Source organism: Anoplopoma fimbria, chromosome 11 (genome assembly GCF_027596085.1).
Source record: "Anoplopoma fimbria isolate UVic2021 breed Golden Eagle Sablefish chromosome 11, Afim_UVic_2022, whole genome shotgun sequence".
Classification (NCBI taxonomy): Eukaryota; Metazoa; Chordata; class Actinopteri; order Perciformes; family Anoplopomatidae; genus Anoplopoma; species Anoplopoma fimbria.
Genome location: NC_072459.1, coordinates 11,221,170 through 11,248,048, shown reverse-complemented (window position 1 = coordinate 11,248,048; position 26,879 = coordinate 11,221,170). Strand labels below are relative to the sequence as shown.

Below are 26,879 nucleotides of genomic sequence, written 5' to 3'. Positions count from 1 at the left end.
GATTTTTTTTCCCCCAGACCTTTCCTGAGATTCTTGGTTAGACCACAAAGTGGCGCTATAATCAAGCGCATGAATTGAATACAACACTGAGTTTTATAGAAAACTTAAAGGTGAGTGTTGCACCGTATTCAGCCTATGAGCCTTTAGTAAATAAAAGACCCTATTTCCTTTACATTACTGACATCTTCGACCACGAGCGCACACTGATAGGAATACACTACAGTACTTCAATTGTGGGACATAGAGCATACTGTCCTGATGATGGACGTGTGAATGGAAGAATGAGACAAAAGACAGAACATACACATTCCAGTTTTGTTCTGAGTTTAATCACTGAAACGGATAATGAAGCTCTCCTCTTCCTTCTCGTTTCAGCTGCGTCCCTGAATGTCCTTGGGTGGCCTGAACTGCTCCATGATACACCAAAACCAAAGTGCGACAATTTCACAAGTCTCTGATTTCAATGTTCCGAAAAAACCCCACTGTTGCCCTCTAGCTGAGGTTCTGCAGCAGACCGAAGGATATGCATGTTTGTTTTCAGTTAAAGAGCAGCTAAACAACCAGGGGTTGTGGTTTTTTTTATGTGGCATTACTGTGATAGGTTAGGGCCCTCATCTTATACATGAGTGAATATTTATTTTTATTCAGTATTTTTTTTTTTTTTTTTTAATACATACACAATCGGTGATATTCAAACAAAAACAGACCACAACACCCTGATGTGTATGTGCATTATCTAAAGTCTGACTTGACAGCATACTGATTGAATAGAGCACTGGGTTTACTGCACTGCAGAGGCAAGACACACCACGAACCACACCGGTCTACACCAGCCACACCGTTGCCATGGAGAAGATTAACACTGATGGTTTCGGAGCCAGGCTGCGGTCGCACAGTGCCCATATACGTGCAATATGTTTTACCCTCTATATATATATCTCACATGATCTTCCCCTCCCCAAAACTACAGAACAAAAATCATGATGGGCAGCAGGCCTTGAGGCATTACTGAGGGCAAATTTTTCACATCTTATAAGATAATGAGAGCCCAGTCGCATGCAGTGTTGTTAAATGGGCTTTTTTTTTTTTTTTTTTTTTTGCACAGAGCATTCAAGGTGTTCAATGAGGAGAGACCACAGCATTCTCACATATTAAAGGACCTCATTTGGAGTTCATGTATCCAGTCTTCTCTTCAGAATGCCATACGAAACCCAAAGCTCACATCCAACATACAATTCATTAACAGCAAAGGTGAGCCAATTTAACCATCACCATCATTATACCAACGATTCCACAAGAATGAAAGTATAATACGTCCAAAAAAACATTTCCAGTACCAGGACAGCGAGGTACACATGACTGTACTGAAATTAAAAAAATAAAGACACTGAAAAAGAACAGTAAACAAAAATTCAATGAGTTGCTAAAAAAAATAGATATTCCCTGCCCTCAACCAGACTTTAAAAATAAAACAATCAACACAGTATATAATGGAACATGAGCACACTGAGGTCCAAATCTGCTTAGTTTCCATGGCAGCACTTCCCCAGCAACTGGCAAAGGCAGCGTCTCTAAGCTCTCCCATGTTTTGTTTTTTTGTTTGCTCTTAAAAAATAGATGTATACTATATTCATACAGTATTTCATAACAAAATTCACAAATGATAAGAATCATAACCATACCTTTAAAAATGTTCTTGCAAAGTTCATAATATGTTTCTTACGATTCTATTCTTGTTCTTTTTTCTTTTCTTTTTTTTTTTTTTTTTTGCATTCAGTCCCATATGCATATGACAAAAAACTGTCTTCCATCAAGTAAAATGCTTGGTCAGTTGAAACGAGAGCACCATGGGAGAGAAATGGAGGGGGTGTGGGTGGGGGTGTGTGTGTGTGGAGGGGGGTGTAAGGGGTCAGAATACTGTAAGAAAACTCCAGATGTGCACAATCGACATGACGGCCCCTGCAGCAGGTGAGGGAAGGGAGAGAGAGTGAGGGGGTGGGGGTGGGGGGGCCTCTTCCCTCTGCCCAAGCCTGGAACTGACACCGGCCGACTCTTCCTCCATCTCTCCTCTTCATTCAGTTTTGTCAAGTAGATGCCAAGAAGTAGCTCAGTGCTTGTTTTTTTTTTTTTTTTTTTTTTTGTTAGTTTTTTTTTCTTTTGAAAGGTTGCATGATTTCACACGTCTTTTTAATTTTTTGTCCTCCAAAGCCGGAGGAGCAAAAGACTGGTAGTCAAAGAGTTTCAGGTAGGTTTGTGTGTTTGTGTTTCATCCTGTCCCCAGGCCCCTTGACTCTCTCGTTAGAAGCAGTGTTTCTTCATGGTCAGCGGTCACAGAGACTACTCGTACTCGAGGAACTGTTTATGGTAGAATAAGAGATACCTGAGCGGTGGGGAAAAAAAAATAAAAATAGAAACGTCAGATTGAGATTTCATACTGTGTAACATTGTAGAGCTGCTACTGTCATGTTTCCATTCTTACCCTTCACTATCGAGTACATCCTTAATGCTGGCCTTGGTGATTATGGCATCATCACATTTGAACCACTGGTCTTTGTGCTGACGGATGAAGCTGGTGTAGTGGCCACTCTCTAATGTGCCTTGGTGGTTGACCACCGCAAACAAGGAATACCTGGAAATAGACCAAGAGAGGTTAAATTGACTCCGTTCTGTTGTCTTACTTCACTTTAAAAGGAGGTGCAAATGTGTCAAATCTGGCAGGAGTTTTAGTTTAAAACATTCAAAAAGATGAACCAACTCATCAAGAGAATGTGAAGAGGCTACAGTGTTGACCTTATGTAGTGTCCAATCAGTCCAACATGAGAGGACAAAGAAGTAGTGCTGCCCCTTTGTCAAATACAGTGAAGGTACATGGTCCGTGTTTAGTTTTGATAGGTCGTTTAATGGATTAAATCCAAAATGGCAGAAACAAGGAAACCACTTGTATTTTCTTGTCGTCGTCACTGCCACCAGCATACTACTTTGCCAAAAAGGAGAGCATGCGGCGGCTCCGGACGTTGCTAGAGCTAGCTGCTAACTTAAGGTCAGTTTCATTAGCTCTGGCCATAGTGTGATTGACACGCACACCAATCTGCTTGTTGTGGATCGGATCTGCTCAACTCATGTAGGTGACTTATTTAGGACTCAAAACGCTGAATTTCGCCAAAGGGTGACGAGTTTTCATGCCTCGAGTTGGAATGCTCGCCCGTTTGTTTGGGGCACGTGGCTAGATCGTACACGTCGCACCTTTAACACTAATATCTCATAAGCTCCATTGTCCTCCCCATACATGGGTGCCTTTATTTGCATTAAACTCCACAAACTGTTGCTCCATTAGGTTTTTCTTGTGTACTAGAGGCATCGTCAGGGAGTCTTGCACACTGACTCTTGTCTATACTACAAGCAATCCTTCAATGGTATTAAGACAGTAAATTCACTGTGAATGTCCTGGAAAATGAAAGCTATTGTAACTGTCATGGATGAGGGAAAACTAAGCAGCTTTTAATTGGCTTCGAATAGATTTAATTTTGGGGAAGTCACAGCCAGATGCTTCAGGTCATTAGCATGTGCTGCGAGTGGAGACATTTCTCCTATGATGTCATTGTTGCTGTGAAGCGCGTGTGTGTTAATAAATCAGTTTGCTGTAGAACATGTTTACCAAGGTACTCACTTATTGTCGTTGTTTAATACGTCGACTGTCTGTTGATACTGCCCGTTCATTCTGCTCTCTTTACTGTGGGAGACAGAAAAACAATAGCGAGACATTAACATTTGATAAGCTGCATGTATGTGTAAACATGCTACACTGGCACATACATCCACTAGGGGGCAGAATGATCCTTTCTATGAAGGCAGATAGCTTCCATCGCTGTGCCTCTGATGATTTTTACTGTCTCTGAACACAGCTGAATGGATGCTACAGCCAGGGGTGGGGCAATACTGCTACTGCATGCTTTACTGACATCAATATATATTTTAGGGAGAAATTAATAATGCATTTTCGGCAAAGATGTTACTTTGAGTACACATAATGTATAATGCAATATACGGAATGTATGTTCAAACATTAAAATGTGATAAAACATTAAAATAAGCTGCTACTGTTTTTTTGTTTTTTTTTGCTTTAGAAATCTATCTGGGTGTGAACACTGGCAGGACCAGATTCACTATGTGGGTAGAAAAAGCTACGGGGCCTAGTAGAGGCTTACCTGGATGCCATGAAGGGCGTCATGTCCAACTCTAGGGGGAAGGAAACATATGTAGTGATCTTTCGCCGCAGTTTAGCAGAGTGCTCAAACCGCTGGAGTTGTCCGGAGAGGGAGGGTGAGAGAGGGGGAAGGGGCAGGAACATGAAAAGACAGAGAGAGAGAGAGAGCGAGAGAGAGAGAAAATAGGGGGGAGGGGAGAGGACACATTTAGAAATAACAGGGATCATCATTGCAAGACATACAAAATACAACAGAAGCAAGTGAAAAGTGAACATGCTTGTGTTCCACCCGGGATGTGACACATTTACACATTTATAGCATGATATAAGCAGGACTTGGATTGCTCTTAGACTATCATCTGGCAGCCTGTTCCCTCAGAAAATCATAAATACATTATACCCCCCCCCCACAATACTGTTATGATGAATAAAACATGGACAAAAGAAGAGTGTACAAGTCATTCCAGTCATAGGTGTCCTGGGACACTGTGTGAAAGGGTTGCACAGCAGGAGGTAGTGCAACAACAACTGAATGAAACACCTACGCACAAGCCCTGTACCACACAGTCTTAAAAAGTCCTAAATCAGACGTAAGTTGCATATACACACAGGATGAATCATATATTTCTGCAAATAAATATATTGAAAAACATAAATATTTAGTTATTAAAAAAAAAAAAAACATATAAAAATGATTTTTAGGTTAAATTGAAAAATAAAGAAAATATGCATTTGGATGATCGTTTAGGCCGCATCACAGGGCCCTATTTACAAGACACCGCTGTATATCTGCTGTTTTGAAGGGATGACTAAATTAGATGTGTTAATAATAAAAGCTCAATGTACCCTTAAATAATCAAATTGTCAGACGCTGACAGATAATGTAAGAAAAGGATAATTGGCAGCACAGCGTTGTCACTGGCTGACTCACTTTGAGATGGAAACACGCTACGATGGGGAGCTTCTTCATTGTCAGCTGTTTGGTGGACTCCTGGTAACTATGGCAACCGCCGCACTTGATTTTGGCACTGCTTCCTAGATGCTCGGGTCGGGTAAACCTGCGGAGGGAGGGTTGGAGTGAAAGAGAAGAAGGGAGGTTGTGAAAGAGCAGAGAACATGTGGGGCAAACGGGAGGCAGGAAGTGACAACTGGCAAAAAAAGAAAAAGAAAAACTATTATGGTTATATTTTTATTTCGTTATAGTACATATACCCGTCCTGCACCACCTGGTTCTAAATTCAAAATTAATCTGAAAATGTAGGAGGGCTTGTGTTTAGTCCGCCTGCAGAGTTGTGGTGCAGCCACTCTGTATGTCAGCCCACCCAACCTAGACCCCTGCTGGTAATTCCAACGCCTCTATCACCACGGCAACAGCACCAACCAGTTCTGTACCTTTAAGAGACTTGCTGCAGCAACTAGGGGTGTGTGAGGTGCTGCAGTGAAAAAAAAAAAAAAAAAAAAAGTCAGAAGGAAAGGAGGCGAGAGAAAGAGAGGGGGAGGATGAGACGAATACGAGAGGTAGAGGGTGAGGGCACAGGGGAGGAGGAATTAGGTGGAGAGGGGAGGGAATGAAATAAGATAAGGAGCGGAGGAAAAGAAATTGCAAGAATGAAGAGGCAGCAGAGGAGATATGAGAGGTCACATCTGCCAACCTGGTGATGGTGGAAGATGAGATCCAGAGATAACAGGGTTGCTGTGCCTGAGCAGACTCAATATGTGACCCCGCAGAGAAGTGGAGGGATGAATGACATTTATTTGGAGATGATTGATACCCGCGAATTTGGAGAGGTGGCAGAACAGATATTGGACAATAAGCCTATTGGAAAAAAATTGTAGAAAGCGACAGTAGTAGCTTCTTTCCTTTCCAGATGTTATGAAAATCATTCTTTTTCAATCTGACAAAGTTGTAATACCATTGCTGTTTTTATGCATCAGCACAGAAGAACATTGCTAGCAGCACCACTGTAAGGCATCTGACCCGTCAACTGTTTTTGGCAAGAAGCGCTTCTGATTTAGCGCTATTTAGTATTCTACAACCTACACGCCAGGGAGTGTTTTTTTAAGATAGATACAAAAAGAAAAAAGAAAAGAAAACCGGACAGGCGGGAAAAAGAAAGACAATCTGTCTGTTGACAGCTGAGACTGAAGTGGTACCTGCGTAGGCAGTCTGTGAGAGTGGTGGACCCTGACAGGTGGCTCTCTCCATTGACTGTGCTGCCATCCCCTCCAGGGCTGAGGGGCCAGAAAGGCGTGGAGGAGCCAGGAAGGTCCAGACTGATGTCCCAGAATGGATCTATCGTTGTTGAAACCCCGCTAGAGAAAAACAAAAAAGAAGGTTTTTTGATTGTGAGGTTGAATAAAAAAAAAAGTGTGATTGTGTGTAGGTTTGTGTGTCATTTACAGTTTATTAACTGTGCCATTTATTACAGGTCATGATGAAAGGATGATGACACAGATGGCAATACACAAGCTTAAATTCACACAGCCCCTCTGGAGATTCTGATCATGTTTTTGGTGTAAGCCTGCTGGAAGATTGAGTGTGTGCATGCGCATAATATACACACTGTTCTTCCAGGGCCATTTGCAATTCAATGAAGTGTTACATCAGAGAAAATTGGCTTTACATAAGGAATTTGTATTATTACAACCCCCCCCGATGGCTGTGATGGACCGCAGCCTGGGCAAAATGGAGGCTTTCAGTGTGCAATGCATGCAGTATACACAAATATATACGCACATTATCACTGTTGATTAGATGAGTCATGGTGCTGCAACACCCCGCGGTACCAGCAGGTGGCTATTAAGGCAAGTAGGCATGCATTTATGATGGGGGAGAAAGCAACCTAGCAGCAATATATGGCACCATTATGGTTCCATTTTTGTCGGAAAACACCTTGGGGGATGCATTTCTGTTGCTTCAGGCTTACCTATAAGTAATCTGTAGACAACAGGAGACCGGTTTCATGATTACAGAGGGGTTCAATTTATGTGAAGAACGATACTCAAGATAGCATCCCTAGCTCTGCATCAGCAGTCTGTCTTTTCACTGTGCAGGCAGGTAACACGGCACTGAGCAGGGCTCGGCTCGCCTGCTAGCCAGGGCGAGGTGCTTTGCAGTTCAGTGCAGCGTGTTAGCGTTAATGTGACAGGACAGCTCTAGGGGGCGGGCAGGCAACGCTCGGGTTGTGCTGCTGTCTAGACAACCCCCCTTACAGCGGCACTGCAGGGACTGGGCCTTTAAATAAGAGCAGGGGAGAGGACACAACCAGTGGTTCACCCGCTCTGGGAGGACCGGTGGTGTCCACGTCGATCAGCCCTAGCGGTGAGATGTGACGACAATGATGATGATGATGGATGAATGATTGAATGTAAGGGGACGAGGAATATGGACAGTTCACTTCTTTACACTTTCTACAAGACAGACACACAGACTTACTGGCAAACTTGACAGGTAACGTCTGATTGCAGGCCCCCAGTGAAGATTTGGTCAATGATGCAGTTACAGTGGTTTGGATTGTTGGCCTTCTTCCCGTTGTCGTCTCCTGCGGACCAGCAAAAGAGCAGAAGGTATAAATAGACACACAGATAATAACCTACAACCTGTTTAGCACCTTCTGAAGGACCCTGTTGTCCGGCCCTCTTTCTCACTTTGCCGTTCGTCTGCAGCTGAGCCTCTGTGCTACTTCACAACTCTCTGGGTTCTAGATAATCAAAACAAACCTTACTGCAGGGTTCTGTGGTTGAGTCAGCCTGTCATTGCACTGCAGCAGGGCCTATTGACATTCCTCACACTGCTTTCTTCCTGTCCCTTTGGTACACACCATTGCCAGTCTCCTTCAGTATGCTTCCAGTGAAGTAAGGCACTGTGCTCTGCGGGGAGATCTAAGGTATAACTCCACATGCCGGATCAGAGGCAGTAGGTGGCCCAGACACACTCAATATCAACTGACACTGCTCTTTGCTGCGTTTCCCCCAATTCAGTCCGACTTGAACAAGCTGCAATCCTGGCCTGACAGAAAATAATTCAAGAAAAAAAATCTAAAGTAAACCCTCCAATCTTGCTGTATTTAAAGACAACACACTAGTGTTTTTAAATCTAAATGCAGTATACACACTGGGCATGACATATTGATTGTCTGCATGGCTTACTGATGGTGTCCCCTTTGCAGTGCCTGTGTAGTACATCCAATGCTGCGATGAGGAACTCGTGGGCGTCTTGCTGCTCGTAGCCCGCGAGGTGACGTGCGTGAGTCCACACCAGGTGCAGCAGCCGGAAGGGAATGTGGGGCGAACGGTGGCCCGAGTAGAACTGAGAGCGAGGAAGAAAGATGAGAGAGGTGGCGAGGGGGAAGAGGAGTGGGTGGTTAGCCTATTTTTTTTTTTTTTTACATTGGTGAATTATATTTAATGACCTCTATGCCAAGCTCAGAGCTACATTGCTCACGGTCATCTATAATTCAGTGCTGACCCATAACACATGTGGGCTGTCAGTCACGGTGATTTTTATGACTTTCTACAGGCATCGTCAGATATGAATGAGTTCCGCCATAAGTCCCCTAACAGCACATCCATAGAGAGGAGAGGTGTGAGGTGCAATACAGGGAAGAGGGAAAACTTTTGGAGCAAAAACATCCATCTGTTAATGGTTGCAGAGTCTTTGCGTTGCCACAGGAAAATGAGTGACAATCCAGAGTGAGTGACAATCCAGGTCAGAGATGAGCGGAGTTAAACAGTTAATGGGTGCAAACACTTCAATGAAGTTCCAACCAGAGCTCGTTAATGCCAGAGAAAGGGCTCTCATGTCTTGACACATAGACGTCGCACACACTTTGCTTTATTCTCCTCGTCTCCGTCGGAAATCTGATGGAGCTGCGAGAGGGGAAAAAACACGCCACGCTGAAGTGTCTTTTGAGTCTTACAGACTCCTTTTTCAGCAGTTTGAAGGTGGCTGACAAACAAAAGGATGCTAGAAGAAAAAGAAGAGGAGGAAACTGGGGAGAGAGTGGCTGATCAAAGCGGGCCGGGGCCACACCTCTCACATCTGTGTGCGTGCGTGCGTGCGTGCGCGTCAGAAGACGCGGCCTTTTGATGAAGATATGGATGTGGGTTGAAATAGAATGAAGGTAGGGGATGGAAGTCAGAGAGTTTGGGGACGAAGCGTGGAGGGAGAAGAACTGGGGAGTGATACCGTTTGTGTGTTAGGGTATATATTATATAATATATATTGTTTGTTGTACGATTGATCCTAAATTCTCAGCTGAATACTCAGTCCACGCCTGCCTCTCTGGCGATAGAGGTGAGAGATTACTTCCTTCATGTGTTATGTGGCTGAATGGTTCAGCCAACTGAGACGGGGCAGGGCTTTGTGTGCATGTTGTGAAAGTGTGTGTGGGGGGAGGGAGGTTGTTGATGACTCAACTCCATATAGCACCACTTACCATCTGTGGGCCCATATATACTGGGAAGTGAGAGGGTGTAAGAAGAAAGCGAGGCAGTGTGGGAGCAGCCGAGGCAGATATTACATAACGTCAAGGGCAGATGAGTTTGTTTCTGCGTTTGGATGTGGAATGCCAAACTTTTTGTATCAAAGAGCTGGGATTAAGAGGCTATAAATGGCTGTGCAACATAATTCAGAGTCACTGACCAGGTTGAATAAAATCATAATTACAGCGTTCTGCTTTTTCATTTGCATGTGGCTATGTGCATTCCTTTCAGGCAGGATTTTTCCCTCCTCTTTGCCACACTCTCTGGACTTGACAAAAGAGCTGAACAGTGACTCAGCCTTCTGCAGTGGGTTACACTGCGAGAGAACATTCTGTATTATATGGTCGTTAAAAAAAAATAAAAATCAGAAATAACAGCTCAGTTTGAACCAAAATCAGCCGTTCTTCTTCTTTTCTTTTTTTGGGGGGATTTAACAAACCTATGTAACAAGTTCAGACAGTCAAACTGTGCAACATACCTCCTGAAAGAGCTGTGACATCTCACACACCAGACAGGAGTTTGATTGCATCTCGCACTTGTGTCTGTCGGAGAGAAAGAAGTCTCGCAGCAGCGGTGTGTGTGTTAGGGCCTGAACAATACAGTTCATGAAACATGTGTTGCCCAGGTTTATTAACCCTCGTAAACCTGCAGGACAAAATAAAAAAAAAAAGAGACAAAGAAAAGCGTTAGAGACACACGGCAACAAAGATTGAACATGACAATGCCTCTGATTCATACTGCTGCCAATGGAGGGAAATGAATCCCCATTAAGGACCTCATCTCTGTATCTCTGGACTGTTCAACTTACTTGTTAGACACCATCAAAATAAGAGAGCATTACTGAATTTGTAGCCAAAAGAACCACACATATAGTATTGACACATTGATAGGAAACAAATACATTTTAGTTAGTAATTAAATATGGAGTGACTTAAGCAAGCAAATATGACAAATACAACCTTACAGATTCTCAATTGTGAAAATGTGACGCTTGCTTTGTCTTATGGGAAAGTAGACTATATATTGTTTTGGTTATTCGGTTTTGACAAATGGTCAGACAAAACAAGCATTTGATGACATCGCCTTGGGCTTTAAGAAATTGGGCAGAGGCATTTTAACTATTTTCTGAAATTTCATCAGGCAAACTGTTAATCAATTAATCTCGAAAATAATTGGCAGCTTAATCGATAATTTAAATGTTTTTGGTAGTTGCGACTCTATATGGAAAAACATCGCAATATGCTGGTATAGTTGTAAACGTAAAAAAATAAAAAAAATATCGTGTGAGTCTGCCAGCAAAACTGTGTGTATCCTGGAGCAGACCCCAAATCTGTGAATGGATTCATTTAGAGGGAGAAAAAGTGATGGCCAGTAGAACAGGTGAAACCCAGCAGGGCCTTGGGTTTAATCCAATTGAACAAGGTTTGGTTCTGGGTGAGAACGCTCAGCGAGAGCTTTAGTACTTCAGACTGGTCCCGGTGTGCGCGCACACATAAACACACAGTCTACTGCCCGATCAGGGCAACCAACCAAGCTCTATAAAGATATAAAGGGGTGAAGGATGAAAGGATGGCAGGAGACAGTGGGCAGAGGGAAAGATCAAATCTGTAAAAGCACATGTCCAAAAACAGAGACACAACAGAGAGAGAGCAGCAAGAAATGAAAGAAACAAAATCACTGAGAAATCAGTACAGAGAATTACCGCCTCTCTGTTTTATGCCTCCGTCATCCAGTCAGGTTGCAGTTTACATGTCTGTCCAAAATGTCATCACTTCATCGTTTTATCTTATTAGAAATGTGTGTGAAATTGCCATAATTAGCATATGATTTCTTGAGTTATGGCCAAAAATTGACAGTGATCTTTGACTATCAAATTCTAAATCAGTTCATCCTTGAGTCTAAGTAGTTGTTTTTTGAAATTTTGAAAGTTTACAAGAAGTGACAAACACGGGGCCGACATGAGGTCACAGTGACCTTGACCAACAAAATCTAATGAGGTAATCCTCAAGTCCAGCTGGACGGTTTTGCCAAATTTGAGAAAGAAATTCGTCTCAGGCGTACTTGAGATATCACATTCACAAGAATGGACAGGACGGACAGACAACCCAGAAACATTATGTCCCTGTACAGGCATATCAAGTTCTGGGGAGACACGGACACAAATTCAGGCCCACTGTGATGTTCGTCTACAGCATCAGAGAGGGAACACTGTGTTCTGTGTCTCACAGTGCTCTTTCTGTGGGGCTGCCCGGTCTTGTTGACTTTGGGTAACACACTTAAACACAACTGGGACCCCAAGTACACTTGTGCCTTTGGATCAGGTAGAGACACACACACACACACATACATACACAAAGCTGTGCAGGCTAAACAGTGCAGCCCATTGCTTACCTATGGTACAGTTGGTAGTGATTTTCCTCCGCTTTGGATTATGTCGTAATAACTCTAGCTCCCTCTTGGTCGGCTCCCACGTTGTGTATTTCTCCCCAATGCCTGTGGATTCAAAGAAACACAAATGTTACGGCCTTGGTTTTTTTTGGTTTTTTTTTCCCAAAAGCTGCATTACATGTTTTGGATAGAAAACAAACATGCTTTACCTTGCAATTTCCAGGCTTTCCTCTGCTCCTCTTTGGCAATCTGCTCCATGTCTTTGTCGTATATGTAGTCTTGACACACAAAACAATATATTCCACCGTATAATAAGTCTATTGCTGGTAGCAGGAGGGAGGGAAAGAGAAGGAGAAAAGAGAGATTGCACCATAATTACAAATAGATTTTTCCACCACAGTAACACACATTGGGTTTTATGTTACAGTAAAACCTCGTTGGCACAGCCAGCCTCAAGACAAGTGCTTTCCCCACCTTACATTTTTCACCGCTATGTTTCCATCTCATTTCTTTCAATGAGCAATTATAAGAGATATGAGGGTAGTAGTAGTGATGGAATAGGTGCATTTGTCTCCCACCCCCACCTGGGCTATCAACTAACACACCATCCTCTTCCATTCTTAAACTCTGCGGCAACAAGAACTCCTCTCTGTTGCCGTGACAACCTATTCTTTTTGAGCTTAACTGGACATTTTTCTTTTTTTGGTGCTACCCGAACTGAGAAGTGAGATAACACATCATATAGAAAACCTGTTGTATGTTATATTGTTGTCACTGTGTCGTGTGTGTGTGTGTGTGTGTGTGTGTGTGTGTGTGTGTGTGTGTGTGTGTGTGTGTGTGTGTGTGATGATAACATACAAAGAAATAAAGAAGAAAATGTATTTGAACTCTCAGTTAAACCATGGCTACAAAGGACGCTCCTCTCTGGACAACAGCAACCCGATTGAGAGAGAGAAAAATGAGACACACGTGGCAATGAGAGGTTGGAAGATATTGACTATGGAGTGCTGCACAAGATAAAGGGAGGAATATAGATCATGTTCACTTGAGCCAATGATGAGAGCAAAGAAGGACAGGGAGGTGAAAGATGTCCAGAGGATGACGTAGCTAGGACAACGGGAAAAGATATGAAAGAAGTCCTGAGGAGTGACGTTGTTAGGAGAAGGAGATGAAAGAAACGAAAGAACGAGTCCTGAGAAGGGAGCTTGCTATCTTGCAGTAGAGCGGACAGGGAGTTTGGATTAATTTGATTAGGAGGTGGAGACGAACAGTGCGCCAGTGTCAGTGTCGGAGACGCTCCCGTGGAAAGCTCAGAGGTAATTAAACACTGTGGCCGTGCACCGGGGGTATCTGTGTGCAACCAAACTGTTGAAACGCATTAAGACAATTAAAGCCATTCAGACAACTACCAAGCCGCCATACCTTCTCCCTGGTTTCCATATGTAGTCGCCCTTGTAGGGGTAATATCAAAATCTTGCTCATTAGTGTCATTATCTTACTCAGCATAATTAGCATGTAGGGGTTGAAGCTAGGCTGTCTGGTAAGCTGTGGATTGACAATGTCTACCAGTCCCTCGCTTGCTGTATGAAAGGAAGAGTGCAAACTTAAACTCATGACATTTGACTGGCTAAGGCGCTCCCCACCAGAATGGCAATGTGCTGCAGTAAGAGTGGGTCCGGCTCCCTGTCTGCTCGGAGGAGGAAGTTGCCCAGAGTAATGTTGTAATCCTTCGCTGATAATAGCTGGTGCTGCAGTGAGCCGCAGGGGTGCATGTGAATGTGAGGACTGACGTGATGGGACTGGGCCTTGGACATAAGGAGGGGACAATACGTATACTGATACCATCATGCATCTAATATCGTTTTAGCTCCATTGTTTGTGGGTTGAATTTAAAAACAACAAAGCACATTCAAATGTGCTCCAAAATGATTTACCTAAACAGTTGGAGTGAGTGTGCGGCTTACCTAGATTGTGTCTCTTGTTTTTGGCGTGCTCGTGGATGTGTTTCTTCGTGAAGCAGCCGAAAAAGACGCAGTAGAGACAAGAGTGGAGTCGGTTCAGGTGGGCTCCACACATGTGACAGATACACGACTTGGCCTGGAAAGAAAGATTCCAAAGGAGAAGTGGGGTTGGGGAGGGGAGGTATGGGGGGAATTGACATTAAAAAAAAAAAAAAAAAAAGGGAGAGGACCGTCAGTGTGGTGAGAAAATCCTCTGCAGCAGGACAGAACCCTGAGCTAAACTGTAGACTGGCGTAAGCAGGCAGGAGTGGAACTCCCTGCTAGCTGAATCAGACTTTCTATCTTCCAGTCAGTCACACAAACACTCCGGAGGACACGGTGCTTGACTAGACCTGATATGAAGACGGACTAAAAGATTGCCGGGCCTGTTGACAAATCCTTTGCAGTTGAATAACAACATATTTCCGCACTGAATCTTTTGCTCTCTAACACATGCAGGGCATGATGGGATTTGATGCTTGGCAGGCAGACCGGAGAAGGCGAGCAGAATTAGTTTGAAGCACACAACTAACAGCAGCTGGAGTGTGTGTAATTAGTTTGACTGCGACTTGACATCTACGGCAAACCTGCAAAAAAAATGTAGCCCTACGTTGGCTGCACAGGAGCCCAGGTCCAACGTCCTATGCACAATTCAGATTAGATTTGGTGATTGTCACACACACACACACACACACACACACACACACACACACACACACACACACACACACACACACACACACACACACACACACACACACACACACACACACACACACACACACACACACTTATATTTATATCCTAAAAGTCTTAAAACATCTGTGAGAAATGGGAGAACAGAGAAGGGTTGTTTTTGCAACAGTAAGTAGGAAAAGGCAGTAAGGCAAGGGAGAAAGAAAAAAAAAAACGGAGCAAAATGTGGTAGACAATGGAACCATAGTGAAGATTGCCACAAATTCTGAGCAGAAAATAATACTCAATAAGTGCATTATGAAGGATTTAAACCATAGCCAACTAAGTGTTCTTACATTTAAAACCTTAATCCCCTCTCCCCAAACAGGTTTCATTGTTAAATCATCGAACAACAGTCGCGCACGAACGCAGCAACATACCGTAGGACCAGACATGTGGCTGAATACCTGCTTACAGGCTGCAGTCTGGAGCCCTAATTGTGGCGGAGCTGCATGAGATGACACCATCCGAACAAGCAATTGAAGATGTGATAAGGTAGTATGAGGAATATTTCCAATTCCATTTCACTTCTGACCCTCTAAAAAAAAATGTGCAGCATGCAGGTTTTATACTGAACTAAATCATTTTTCAAACAATTTATAAGTCACTAAATGCAAAATCTTTTAGCAGTGAGCACACTCAATGCTTTTATTATACAGTAATGTTGGTAATATGCGTGAAAGCATAGCAACACGTAGTCTGCTTTGAGAGAGAGAGAGAGAGAGAGAGAGAGAGAGAGAGAGAGAGAGAGAGAGAGAGAGAGAGAGAAAAGGATATCTAATCAAAGCCTTACAGGGTGCAGACCATGCCGCAATGAGTCGCCCACTCATACTGTAGACAGAAGACAGAGGGAAAGTAGGTGTGAAGCAAAGGTGAAGGGAAACAAAATGAGAAAAGAAACTATTGGCTGTAGAGATTTACCAGTTGTTTTATTTTTAAGTTCCTGGTACACTCTGTGAAACTAGCCGCAAAAGAAAGCCTCACACACACACACACACAGCTTAAGCTTTTGGACAGAAACTCAAAAACACACACACACACACACACACACACACACACACACACAGAAACCAAAAACACACACCCTGTCCAGTATTGTCTCCCTATTGGTATCTTTTGACTAGAGACACAATGGTATAACCTGACACCACATGAACAACAATTAAGCATATTGTTGCAGAGCAATGAAGGAGGTTTTGCCAGTCAGTTTCACTTCCTTCTCTCTGGATGACACATAACACAGAACGCTCTGTGAAAGGGGGACGACTACACAACTAAAATGAAAAGCCTAACGATTGTGTGGGAATAAAACACTAGCTAGCTCACTAAATAACTCACAGGATGACTCAAAACACCCAAGGACACAACATTTAAGGTTAATTGCATCATGAGGCTTTGTTGGGGAGCTTGTAGATCCACCAAGAACCAAAACAACTGCTGCTCACAAAAGGATTTGTAGTATTAAATATAGTTGAAAGTGTGCAGTGAGTATAATGAGGACAACATTAAGATATCTGTCCTGATTATGGATCAATGATTTGTGTTCCAATAAGCTTGGTACATCCAAATGCAGTGCCAAACAAAGTTCTGTTTCTTCGCTCAATCTCTAATCTAGACGTGCATTATTGTTCAAAGAGAAAATATTACACATACTATCTTTCCAAATCCACGTCACACCAACACTGCTGCTCTGAATCTTGATGTTCCAAAATCTGGTAAATCTTGCAATGGGTAACAACAAGAATGCAGAAAGAGTCCATGATGTTTTTAGCCACTATTGGTTTCTAATGCTTGAAGGCTGAGCTGATTTTTACTTTTTAAAAAAAAAAGGCATATAATAAAGCTCTAAATGTAGCGTAATAAACAGTTGAGTAACTATGTAAATACATGTTGCAGTTGGAGAGATCTGAATATCTGCAAAACTGGAATAGCTCATCTGTGGGAGTGGGTGGAAATGGTCAAACATTGTGAACAAGCAGGTGGGTGCAAAATTGAAATAACAGTCCCATGCAAATCTCTATTTGCATCTATTTGTATGAAGGACTGTATAGAGGGTACCAGAAGTATACACCATGGTAGGCTAGGGATATGGGTGATACAGAAAACATATGCTTCTATGCACGGCTGCGGAGATGGGCCGCAAAACTCACAGACAGGTCTGTGTTTTGGCTGCGCATTAGTGGCCGTGGGTTGGATTGTGATGACATAGCAGTAGAGGGGATATTCAGGGTCGCAGACACTAAGCTGTTTTTTTTTTCATATTGGTCTGTTTCACAGCCAGAGCTGGGCTGGCTGTGAAACAGACCAATATGAGGGCAGAACCGAATTAGAAAGTGATGCTTTTCCAAGAGGGATGTACTGTGAGTGATGGGAATGACAGGGAGGAAAAAAACACAACCACATCTATAGTGTGTAGCAGGACTTGTGTTTTCAGAATCTAAAGGAAACCCTACTTGCACTAGCAAAAGATGAAGAAAAAAAAGAAAAAAAGAAAAAAGACACTATGGAAACACAGCTGAGTTCAACTGAATTGCTAAATATATGTTTGCCGTTCTCCTTTGAGCCAATCTCACAGAGGCAGGGTTGTTGTTAATCTCCACTCCACCTCCATTGCACCAGGACTCAAAAACAAGAAACCCCGCCAATGCCACGCCTTGCCCTCCCCTGCCTCAGTACCCCTTTTGGTGGGCAGAAAGTCTATCTCTGCTCCAGCACCCCCCCTTGGCTTCTCTGTAATCTCTCCCCCTCACCACAGTTCACAGGCTGTCTACTCATCAGTGTCAGCGGTCCTGCCTTTCTCTGCGCCCAGAGGCTTTTAATGTTCTATTAGATCAGCTATTGATCAGCCTCTGGCTCAGATGACTGGAACAAGTGTCGGGGCAGGTAGCAAGCCCAAGTTTGTGCTGAGCTAGGCTTCATTTCCCCATCTGGGATGCACTCTTTGAGCGCAAGTTGGGCTGGGCTTCCATGTCCAGGGGAATCCTCCGCTAATGTACAGAGCTGCTGATTGATGGAAGAACCGATGCAGTAAGGCATTAGGTGGATGAATGGGTCTCCGGTACATGTTTAACATCAGGATAAGATAGCACTACATGCTCTGTGGGTCTGCTGCGTGACCTTCAGCCTGCAAGGAGCGGGGTCCAACATTACAGCATGAATCGCCCCTACGTTCCAGATGTAACTGTTATATACATCCCTATTAACTGTTATATACATCCCTATTAACTGTTATATCCATCCCTATTAAATAATATCCACGCTCGGCTTCTTCATCTCCTCCGGCATTCTTTCAAATCCGACCGCATTCATTCCTACCTCAACATTAAAGTTAATGCATTCGCAAACGGAGCCAGTAATGTGATGAGCTGTAACCGAGGAGGAGAGAAAATGACGCCGACAATTATGATGTGGACAAAGGTCTGGCTCTACTGAGCACGCTCCTGCTGCTGCAAAGAACAGACCGGGGAGGGGGAGAGAGAGAGAGAGAGAGAGAGAGAGAGAGAGAGAGAGAGAGAGAGAGAGAGAGAGAGTCAATACGGGGGGGGGAGAGAGAGCACGGCTATACGAGAGCAGTGACTCACCGAGCTGCCTCACTCTCGCATGCACATCCATGCCTTCTCTACACACACACACATACATACATGGTCGCACATCAACAAAATTAACAATGGCTGACATGCATGCTATACGCTATAAATATGCATTGAAAGACTCGCAGAATCCCTTGTCGAGCTTATATATACACACACACACACACACACACACACACTGACATCGGTGGACTTTTGCTATGAGTACTCCGACACGCCTGCATACGCACACAGTCCTGACTGATTCTCTAACTAAAATGAACAAGACAAGGGAGGCTGGGGGAAGGAGACGGATGGTGATGCTCCAGAACCGTGCTGCCCACTGACCCCGTGGGGCTGCAGCCTGTCAGTGTCTTGGCAGGCTCACTTCCCACTATCCCCCACATGACAATTCCGGGGCCTGCAGAATGCAGTCTCGGTGAGCAACCCTAGGGACGCGCACAAAACCAATCTTGCTCTATTCTCTTTTCCACTTCTGTCCTCCCGTCAGCCCATTGTAACCGCTGTTGACGGTGACATGCTGTACAGGTCTCTGCGTGTAAAAACGTACTCCCCACCTCATCTGAAATTAATCCGAGTTGAGGGGAAGATGAGGGATTGTTGGTGTGCAGTTTGGCCTCATACTGTCAGACACTGCTATAAAGGACATTAGAGCGAAATTCTGAGCCCCAGCCGATGGGAGTCTAGCCGTTCGCCAGGAAAAAGAGATAAAAACTGGATGAAATGAGGATGGCGTGGAACTAAGCTGAGATACTCTATATACGGTGGAGTAGCTCTGATGCCATGGGTTAAAATGCAGTCCAGTGCTTCTCTGTGGGGTTGTGCGAGTTGTGTAGGTTGGCGTTATAAAACAGAGTTTTGCAGCACATGGGGTGGATCTACATACGCGTGCATGTGGGAATCTGATTAAGATCACTCGATTAAGGTGGAGATATGCTGTGCTTCCACTCACTAAAGCACAGGGATGATGGTGTTGTAATATGGTGTGAACCAATCAGTTGGTCCGAGGCTGGCTACCTGTGTCCATATATATATATATACACACACACACACACACACACACACACACACAGAGAGGGACTAGTGGAATACAAACCAAACTCTCATGCTTTTAAAACTGCAACATTGCCTCATAAAAAGGAGTCACACAAAGCCAGCTCAAAAAAATTAAATAAATAAATAAATAATAATAAAAAAAAAAAAAAGTATAAAGCCAATATTTATCCCATTCACCAGACTGACCAAGGCTGCAAAAAACAAGTTAAAACATTGACAACTGTGTACGGCAAGAGGGAAGATCCTGCAGGTGGCTGTGTGTTTGTCGACACAGATGGCTAACAGCCTAGCTTCAGCTTAACAAAAGGCTGTGAGATCACATGTCAGACCCCACATCTACCAGATGCTCACAACCACCCTGCACCACCAAAAGAAAAACACAAAAACACACAATCGAAGATAGACAACTAATGTGACTCCTTGGACGGGTCCCCTTGGACTCAATTGACTACACATGATAAGTTGATTTCTTCTTCTTTATCCCCATAGCACTAATTAGGACCCACAGAGCCTTGAACATAACCTCCAGGAAAATCTATGTGCACTGCAGAAAAGAGGCACAGTGGGGCCATTTGTGCAACTGCAGAGTGTTTAAAAAGTGAGAACATATCGAGCAGACTTAACTAATAAATCATCCTGCAAGGGTCTAATGGCACAATCTTCACCTTTTTCACAAGGACACAGAGCCAGTTTCGCACAAAACACCTTGTCCCAAGAAAAAGCTGTCACTTGGGCCCGAGGTTTTAACAATGGGGAATAATTGAGTGTCCACACTAAGATTGATTGCCTCTCGGTTTTTTTGGGGCTTGGCCGGCCCCCGGGGAGTGATTGACAGCTCATTAGCCAGATGGTGGTTACTAAGGGAGGGCTGGACAGCAGCCTCATTGGCTGGCTCAGGCCATGACCAGCACGCTTTGTAGCAGTGTGGTCCTTTCAAAGCCTGTTGGACAGTCAGATGAGAAGGTCTATCTCCAGTTGAAGGGAGGGCAAATGGCCAGAAGGAGAGTTGGAGGAAGGAATCAGTCAAAGTGAAGTTGTGTAGCGAGGAGGGGCGGATGCAGCTTACACAGAGAGGAGCTTAATCAAAATGCAAAGTCATGCTCTTCCATAGGCCACTATATTTTAATATACGACTTCTCCTCAAGCCTCATAAGCATATGTGGTCATTGAACACACCATAGCTATAATAACCGTCCCCAAATTAAAACAAAATGATTCTTTTCTCCATCACTGCTTTGCAGATAAAGTTTAACACCGTCAATTTAAGGTCTCAAGCAGCAACAACTAACCTCCTTTACCACCAATTTCACTTTTGTGTTTATGTCAGTGTTGCATCTTCTGGCTGCCTTCTTTAGCATCTCTGATCTAAAATAAACAGGAAGGATGAAAGCACTGTAGCAGAGCACATCCAGCGCGGTCGGTACCATGGCGTAGGCTTCAAGTACACAACAATGCCTTCGGTTGACACTACTGAATAGGATAATGAATATCTATGGGAGGCTAGATTATCTGGAGGCAAAGGCATGCAAAGGGGACACCACAAGGTGACACACCAGGCCCCTTACTTAAAGGAGGAGGTTCTGGACCTGGTGCCATTTGCTTAGTGTGAGTCACTGAGCCACAGCCACAGAGGCTGACGGGAGCGAGAAGCCACATTAGACAAGACCTGGGAGTGACAGAGAGCATGCAGACATGGAGGAAATAGGGCTGGAAGGGGGCCAGAAACCAATGAGTGACATCACCAAACCCACTGAGTGTTTTCTGGGAGGCAGAGGGATGAGATGGGGAGATTTGCGGTCCGAGGAAATCACATAAAAACCTCTGAATAAAATGTTGTTCTAGTTTCTAGTTTAACAAAGCTGTATATATATATATATATATATATATATATATATATATATATATATATATATATATATATGTGATCTTAATATTGTTGGAAATCTACAGTATTATATCAAAAATAAACAATACAAGTATTGTTTTTATGCACACGTTAAATGGAATAATCAAAAGGCAATGAGCTGTGATCTGAACTAGGTTTGCAAATAGAAGGTGAAAAAAAGCAAAAAGCAAAAGTAAGGAAAATGAGGAAGAAAAAGCGTGGGAGTGAGCACAGAAGAGGAACAAGACACGGCTATGAAGAGAGGCTGGAGGAACAGATCCTGATGCTACAAACGTACGCTGATGAGTCAGAAAGCAGGCTTGTGATGTGATAGAGACTGATCCGACAAAGAGATCCGCTCACAGCACAGGAATCAGCCGCTCTCCGGGATTGGTCGTGCCTCAGTGCATTCTGTGTGTGTGTGTGTGTGTGTGTGTGTGTGTGTGTGTGTGTGTGTGTGTGTGTGTGTGTGTGTGTGTGTGTGTGTGTGTGTGTGTGTGTGTGTGTGTGTGTGTGTGTGTGAAGAGAAGGAACAGGGGGGAGAAAAGAGTGACAGAAGGAAGTAAATGTGACATCTTTGAGAAATATATGAATTCTCCTACCTCTGAAAATTCTCAGCAACATCTAGCAAACGATTTCTCTCTCATCTTCCCTCATCACAAGCAGAAAAAGGGGGTTGCACTTGTGGGAGAAGGGAGGGTTGTGGTTTCCTCTGATCATATATGATTTATCAAAACTAGAAGATAAAAAAAAAAAAGCTGACTTCAGTCAGCTCTTTAATCTCGACCCTTACCCCTTTAATCAAAGTGACAGCAAATTCTTCAAAGAAGTTATGGTTGTAACAATTCCGCCAACCCCACCCACCCTGCTTTTATCTCATCCAATATCCACTCAACCTAAGATAATGGCTCTGGTTTAACTGCAGAGCAGATTCCTTTATCGCAGCAGTGTTTTAGTAGACCTAGAACCTCCTCTTATGGATAACAAATAGAGCCTGTTCTGCCGGATGGAGCAGCACACCAAATAAATAACCATGACCTTCATGAATATTCACTCCAGGCCTCCACCACCATAACCCATTCACCGACTATAAATTATGAATACGACTGGAGTTGGGCCTAAAGAGGAATGAATTCAACTGTTAAAAAGCAACGGCAGGTTTTTTTTATCTCCGCGCTTTGCTGCCATCCTTCTATGCAAGGCTGCTTTAATGGCAGGTGGCGATACGGGGGTAACATGAATCTATATTAAGAGAGGAAACGAGAAATCTTTGCAGACAAAAGGCACACGTGCCGTACTCAAACTATCGCTCACGAGACTCATTAAACGAACACTCACAATACAGTAATAGGGTAGATTAAAGAGACAGGAACCAAAGTACCAGGAAGATAGAAGAGGATGTACATCCGAACAATAGTTCCTCCTCTGCATTCTGAAACGGAGCCGGTTTTTGTAACATGACACATACTGACAGTCTACGGTGGGTGTAGCCCCTCTGGCTATATGGCATGTAGCACACCTCGACCAGAACAGAATATAATGAAGCACAGAAGAAAATCATGTAAGCTTTAACGTCCATTTGAGAACCAAAGAGAAAACGCTTGTGCATACATGTTTATTCTCGCCATCTTCCTATGTGGGACATCTTTAATACATTGCTCAACCTTGAATTAATTGTTTTCTTTCCATGGAGCATTTGTGTCGCATACAATTAGCAAATGATTTAGGTATAGTTAGCGTTTGTGTGCACGGGACAATTGAGAAATGTTTAGGCAAAAAAAAGACATCGGACTCGAGGCCGGGAGGAGTCTCCAACAATATCAAATTTGTCACTAAGTTAAATCTATAATTTATGGCCACCACTTCTGTGCCCGTTCCAGAGTGCACGCTCTCGTACACTGTGTTAGTGTTCACCCACATGCACACCCTCAGCTAATGGGGCATTTCATCTAGGAGCAACATGCCAAAAAGAATTATTATTAATTAATGTGCACTAATTAAGGATGGCAGATCCCAAGCGACACTGGGTTGTGATGTCATCTCTGCAAACTCATGTCTCTGGCTCAGATTCTACCATTTGTTACTCATGTGGGTTTTTGGATTGTGCTTGCAGAGCAGGTGACAGATTTTCCACTAATGTTCGTGCACATTGGCTGGGAATTGATTTTAGCTTAAAGGTAGAGAGGATGACAGCTTGCAGTGAGGCTGCTGAGGACAGACTACAGGAAAAGGAAAAAAGAAACGAGGAAAAGGGAAAAAAGGGGAGGTGAAAAACAGCAATTCGGGATAAAAGGCACTCGCTAATCAAACAGAGTCTGAATACATTGTCAAAACTCATCTTTTCCGTCCATCAGTCTCTGAATGGCAACGTCTTTCAAAATCATTCTATGCAGAAGGTGCCTCTAGACTACAGTGCTTTCACTGTGTTTGCCATTATTGTACTATTTGTAAGAAGAATGAGCAGTAAGCAGTGCAGTGATGAGCTTTTGTTTCATCAACCATGGTAACATTCAGAGTACCCGAGTACCGGATGTGTATTTTTTTTATTCCATAATGTTAAGATCCCAGGATGCAATGTTAAAAAGGCACCTGGTCTTAAAGCACATAATTCAGAGCTGAACACAATCACAGACTGCACTGCCTGTGTTCCACTGGAGCAGCACTACACCTGATCTGCATGTCAGAGTAGCTAGGTGGTAAATAGCCTCGGTGGAGGGGTTTGAGACACAAGACTCAGACTCGTGGAGTGCAATTAGGCAGAAGAGAGAACACTACAGCTGCACTCCTTTCTCTCTTTATCAGTCACTTAATCAATATTAGTTGTAAATAAACTGTAATTATATGTCAAATCACAAAATAAGTAGAGATAATAACATGATAATAAATACTAAGCAGCATTTCGAGTATAAACGAACAACAACTGAGGCTTGTCCCTCTTTTCACTGATGTTACAGCCAAAAATATACTTGTAAAATATATTATGAATAAAATGTCACTATAAGATACAGTACTGGTATTACACAGCAATGTTTTCAATTCTTATTATAACTTTAAGATTCCAAGGCCACAGGTGTACTGTGACGCAGTGGCTTGTGAGAGGAACTAGGTGCTGGTCACTTTTAAAAAATTAAAAACTGCAGTGACGGACCAATGACAGCTTTAAAGTGTACAGAAACCAATTCACAACAGATACACTAAATAATTACAACGCAAAATGGACTTTGAATGCCATCTAACTTGAGGACTATGACAATAGCAAGCTTCAGATCTGGAGTACTGGTATTCATGTAGCATGCCATCCTGTAAAAGTCACGGATATTTTACAATACCACTAATATAGTGTTGACCTGAAAAACAGCAGTTTTTGTGAGAGGTAAATATTTTAAAGAAAAAGCTGTGGTTTGTGCTGAAGCACTTGTTGTGGTGCTGGGCATCTTGGCAAAGAAGCTAGGTGCGATGACGCTGAGACAGTGAGGTTTTCAAAACTGATGGAGAAACGGTTCTCCCAGAAGTAAGCAACAGGCACAGGTTTGCAACAGCTAATATAAGCCCACCGGTTTGGGCAGAACATTGTGAATTGCCAAGAAGTGAGCAAAAGAAAGCTCCCCTGACCAGTCTTATTTTCATTAAAGACTGACTGAGCTCCCGTTGATTGCATTCCTGACCGGAAGAATGTGAAAAAGAAGCTAAACAGTCAGTATTTACATTTATAAAATGCTGGTAAAACTGTCGCTGCGTCACCGGCTACATTTCCTTTTAAACCTCAGGACTGTCACACACATTTTCAGATGCTCTCTCGCACATTTTTAATCCTGATGTACATCAGAGTGTAAAATATATTGATATAATCACAGCCAGCTAGCTCACTGGCTGTAACTGTGCATCACAGCAGATACAGGGATGAGGCTGAACTCTTCCACTACGTGGGTTTGCATCCAATATTCAGTCCATTAAATGAAAAAGGCACTGAGGCACAAAGAAAAGTGAGCAAGAGGAGAGAAAGCAAGCCAGTTCGTATTCATCTGATGAACTACAGTATGTCAGTGAAGATGAGGAGGGGATAATTCAACTCACCAGCTCTGTCCATCCTGCATCACTCTGAAGCACCTATTTTTTCACAACGACATAAAATGTATGACATGTTTAAGTGAAGCATGGATTTTTAAAATATATATATATAAATAAAACAGTCAGGCAACCTACAAATATTGTTAATCTACGCTAAGTTTTTCCTAAATGAAAAAAAAACAAAAACTAATTCATGTTTACAAAAAGAGGAATGGAAGGGGTGGCAAAGTGAAAGAAACTGCAACACAGTCCAGTGATGACATCACATAGTGGGGAGCTATTCGGAGCTGTGTAGGCCGAGCAGGTGTGGGATAAGCCCAGCAAGAAATTGGCAATGAAGTAATCAGCTGACCTCCCAGCATCCCAAACTCGTGAGAGAATGACCAGTGCAAAAAAAAAAAAAAAAAAAAAAAAAAAAAACACAAACAAACAAAAAAAATAAACAAACACTGTCCTGAGATGCCCAGCAGGAGTGGAGCCGCTAATCCATGTGTGCGTGCAGAGAGCCACAATGGGTACATTTTGGTGTGGTAGTGTTAGCTCCTGCACAAAACTAGCTAGCTGCACAGCATCTACATAACCAGCTGAGCTAACACAGCCCACTGACTCACAGCCCGAAATGACTGGCTTTGGGGGCGAATAAAGAGACATTTAAAACGTTGCATTTCGTGCAGCAAAAGGAGTAACACACACACACACACACACACACAGACACACACACACACACACACACACACACACACACACACACCGGTGATCACCCATCGTTAGCGGGCTAGCCCTGCAACTAGCGACGCTACTGCTGCAACAGTGCAGGTTCACTCGTGTTCAACCCGTCCAGTGTTTGTACTTCATGTTGGGGCACATCCTGTCCTGTGTCTGTCTGTGCCACATTCACAGTATTTCAACTTTTTTGTTTTTTGTTTTGTGAAGGCAGCAGTTCCTGTGTTTTGTTTTGTTTTTTTACCTTGCGTCTCCTGGTCTCAGCAGTGCCACTCCAAACAAAGCATTGGTATATGACGCGAAGATTTTGTTTCCAATTATCCACCTTATAACCGTTCACATGGGAGCACCCGGCCGGACTCATGACAGACAAAACATTCAGTTTGGGGTTGTTGTTTTTGTTTTGTTTGTTTTTGGAGGTGACAATGAAAAGCCTCCTGGATGGATTCACTTAGCTAGCTAGCTAGCTAGCACGAACTGGCTTGTCCAGAAATGGTTTCCGTTTGGCAACGGGACAATCGATGTAGTATCCAAAATGCTCCTCGGGCATCTGACAAAACACGCGCTGCGATTAACTACCAGCACGTCTGCTCGTGCGGTCATCTAACGGAGTTATCACGTCACTCAAACGTCTGCTCCCCTCGCTGTTTTGACAGTTGCCTTTGCCCTTAAAACGCTGGCTCTCTTCCACTCTCACGATTAGTTAGCTTCCTTTCTCTAGTTAGCCTGCTAACGCTCAGCTACAG

At 43.4% G+C, this 26,879-nt stretch overlaps 1 protein-coding gene across 2 annotated transcripts; it reads right to left on the bottom strand.

Moving 5' to 3' along the window:
- Nucleotides 1-316: 316 nt before the first annotated feature.
- LOC129098143 (ubiquitin carboxyl-terminal hydrolase 22-like) lies at nucleotides 317-26,879 on the bottom strand. 2 transcript variants are annotated; one of them, XM_054607120.1, is made up of 14 exons: nucleotides 26,378-26,879; nucleotides 25,417-25,449; nucleotides 14,041-14,173; nucleotides 12,286-12,399; nucleotides 12,080-12,181; nucleotides 10,167-10,333; nucleotides 8,354-8,513; nucleotides 7,641-7,746; nucleotides 6,359-6,517; nucleotides 5,136-5,262; nucleotides 4,206-4,297; nucleotides 3,668-3,730; nucleotides 2,480-2,629; nucleotides 317-2,380 (listed from the first exon to the last, which is right to left on the bottom strand). In XM_054607120.1, exons 1-14 carry the CDS (start codon nucleotides 26,495-26,497, stop codon nucleotides 2,338-2,340), a joined length of 1,569 nt encoding a protein of 522 aa, XP_054463095.1. In that variant the 5' UTR covers nucleotides 26,498-26,879; the 3' UTR covers nucleotides 317-2,337. The 2 variants fall into 2 exon arrangements, with proteins under 2 accessions (XP_054463095.1, XP_054463096.1); XM_054607121.1 differs by lacking the exon at nucleotides 25,417-25,449.

Bases quoted from the DNA above. Each gene is read 5' to 3' on its own strand.
- LOC129098143 (XM_054607120.1), bottom strand. From the start codon at position 26,497: ATGAGTCCGGCCGGGTGCTCCCATGTGAACGGTTATAAGGTGGATAAT. The intron at 25,450-26,377 runs GTAAAAAAACAA...GTGAAAAAATAG, and splicing joins CTGAGACCAGGAGACGCAAG to GTGCTTCAGAGTGATGCAGG. The intron at 3,731-4,205 runs GTAAGCCTCTAC...TGTCTCCCACAG, and splicing joins ACGCCCTTCATGGCATCCAG to TAAAGAGAGCAGAATGAACG.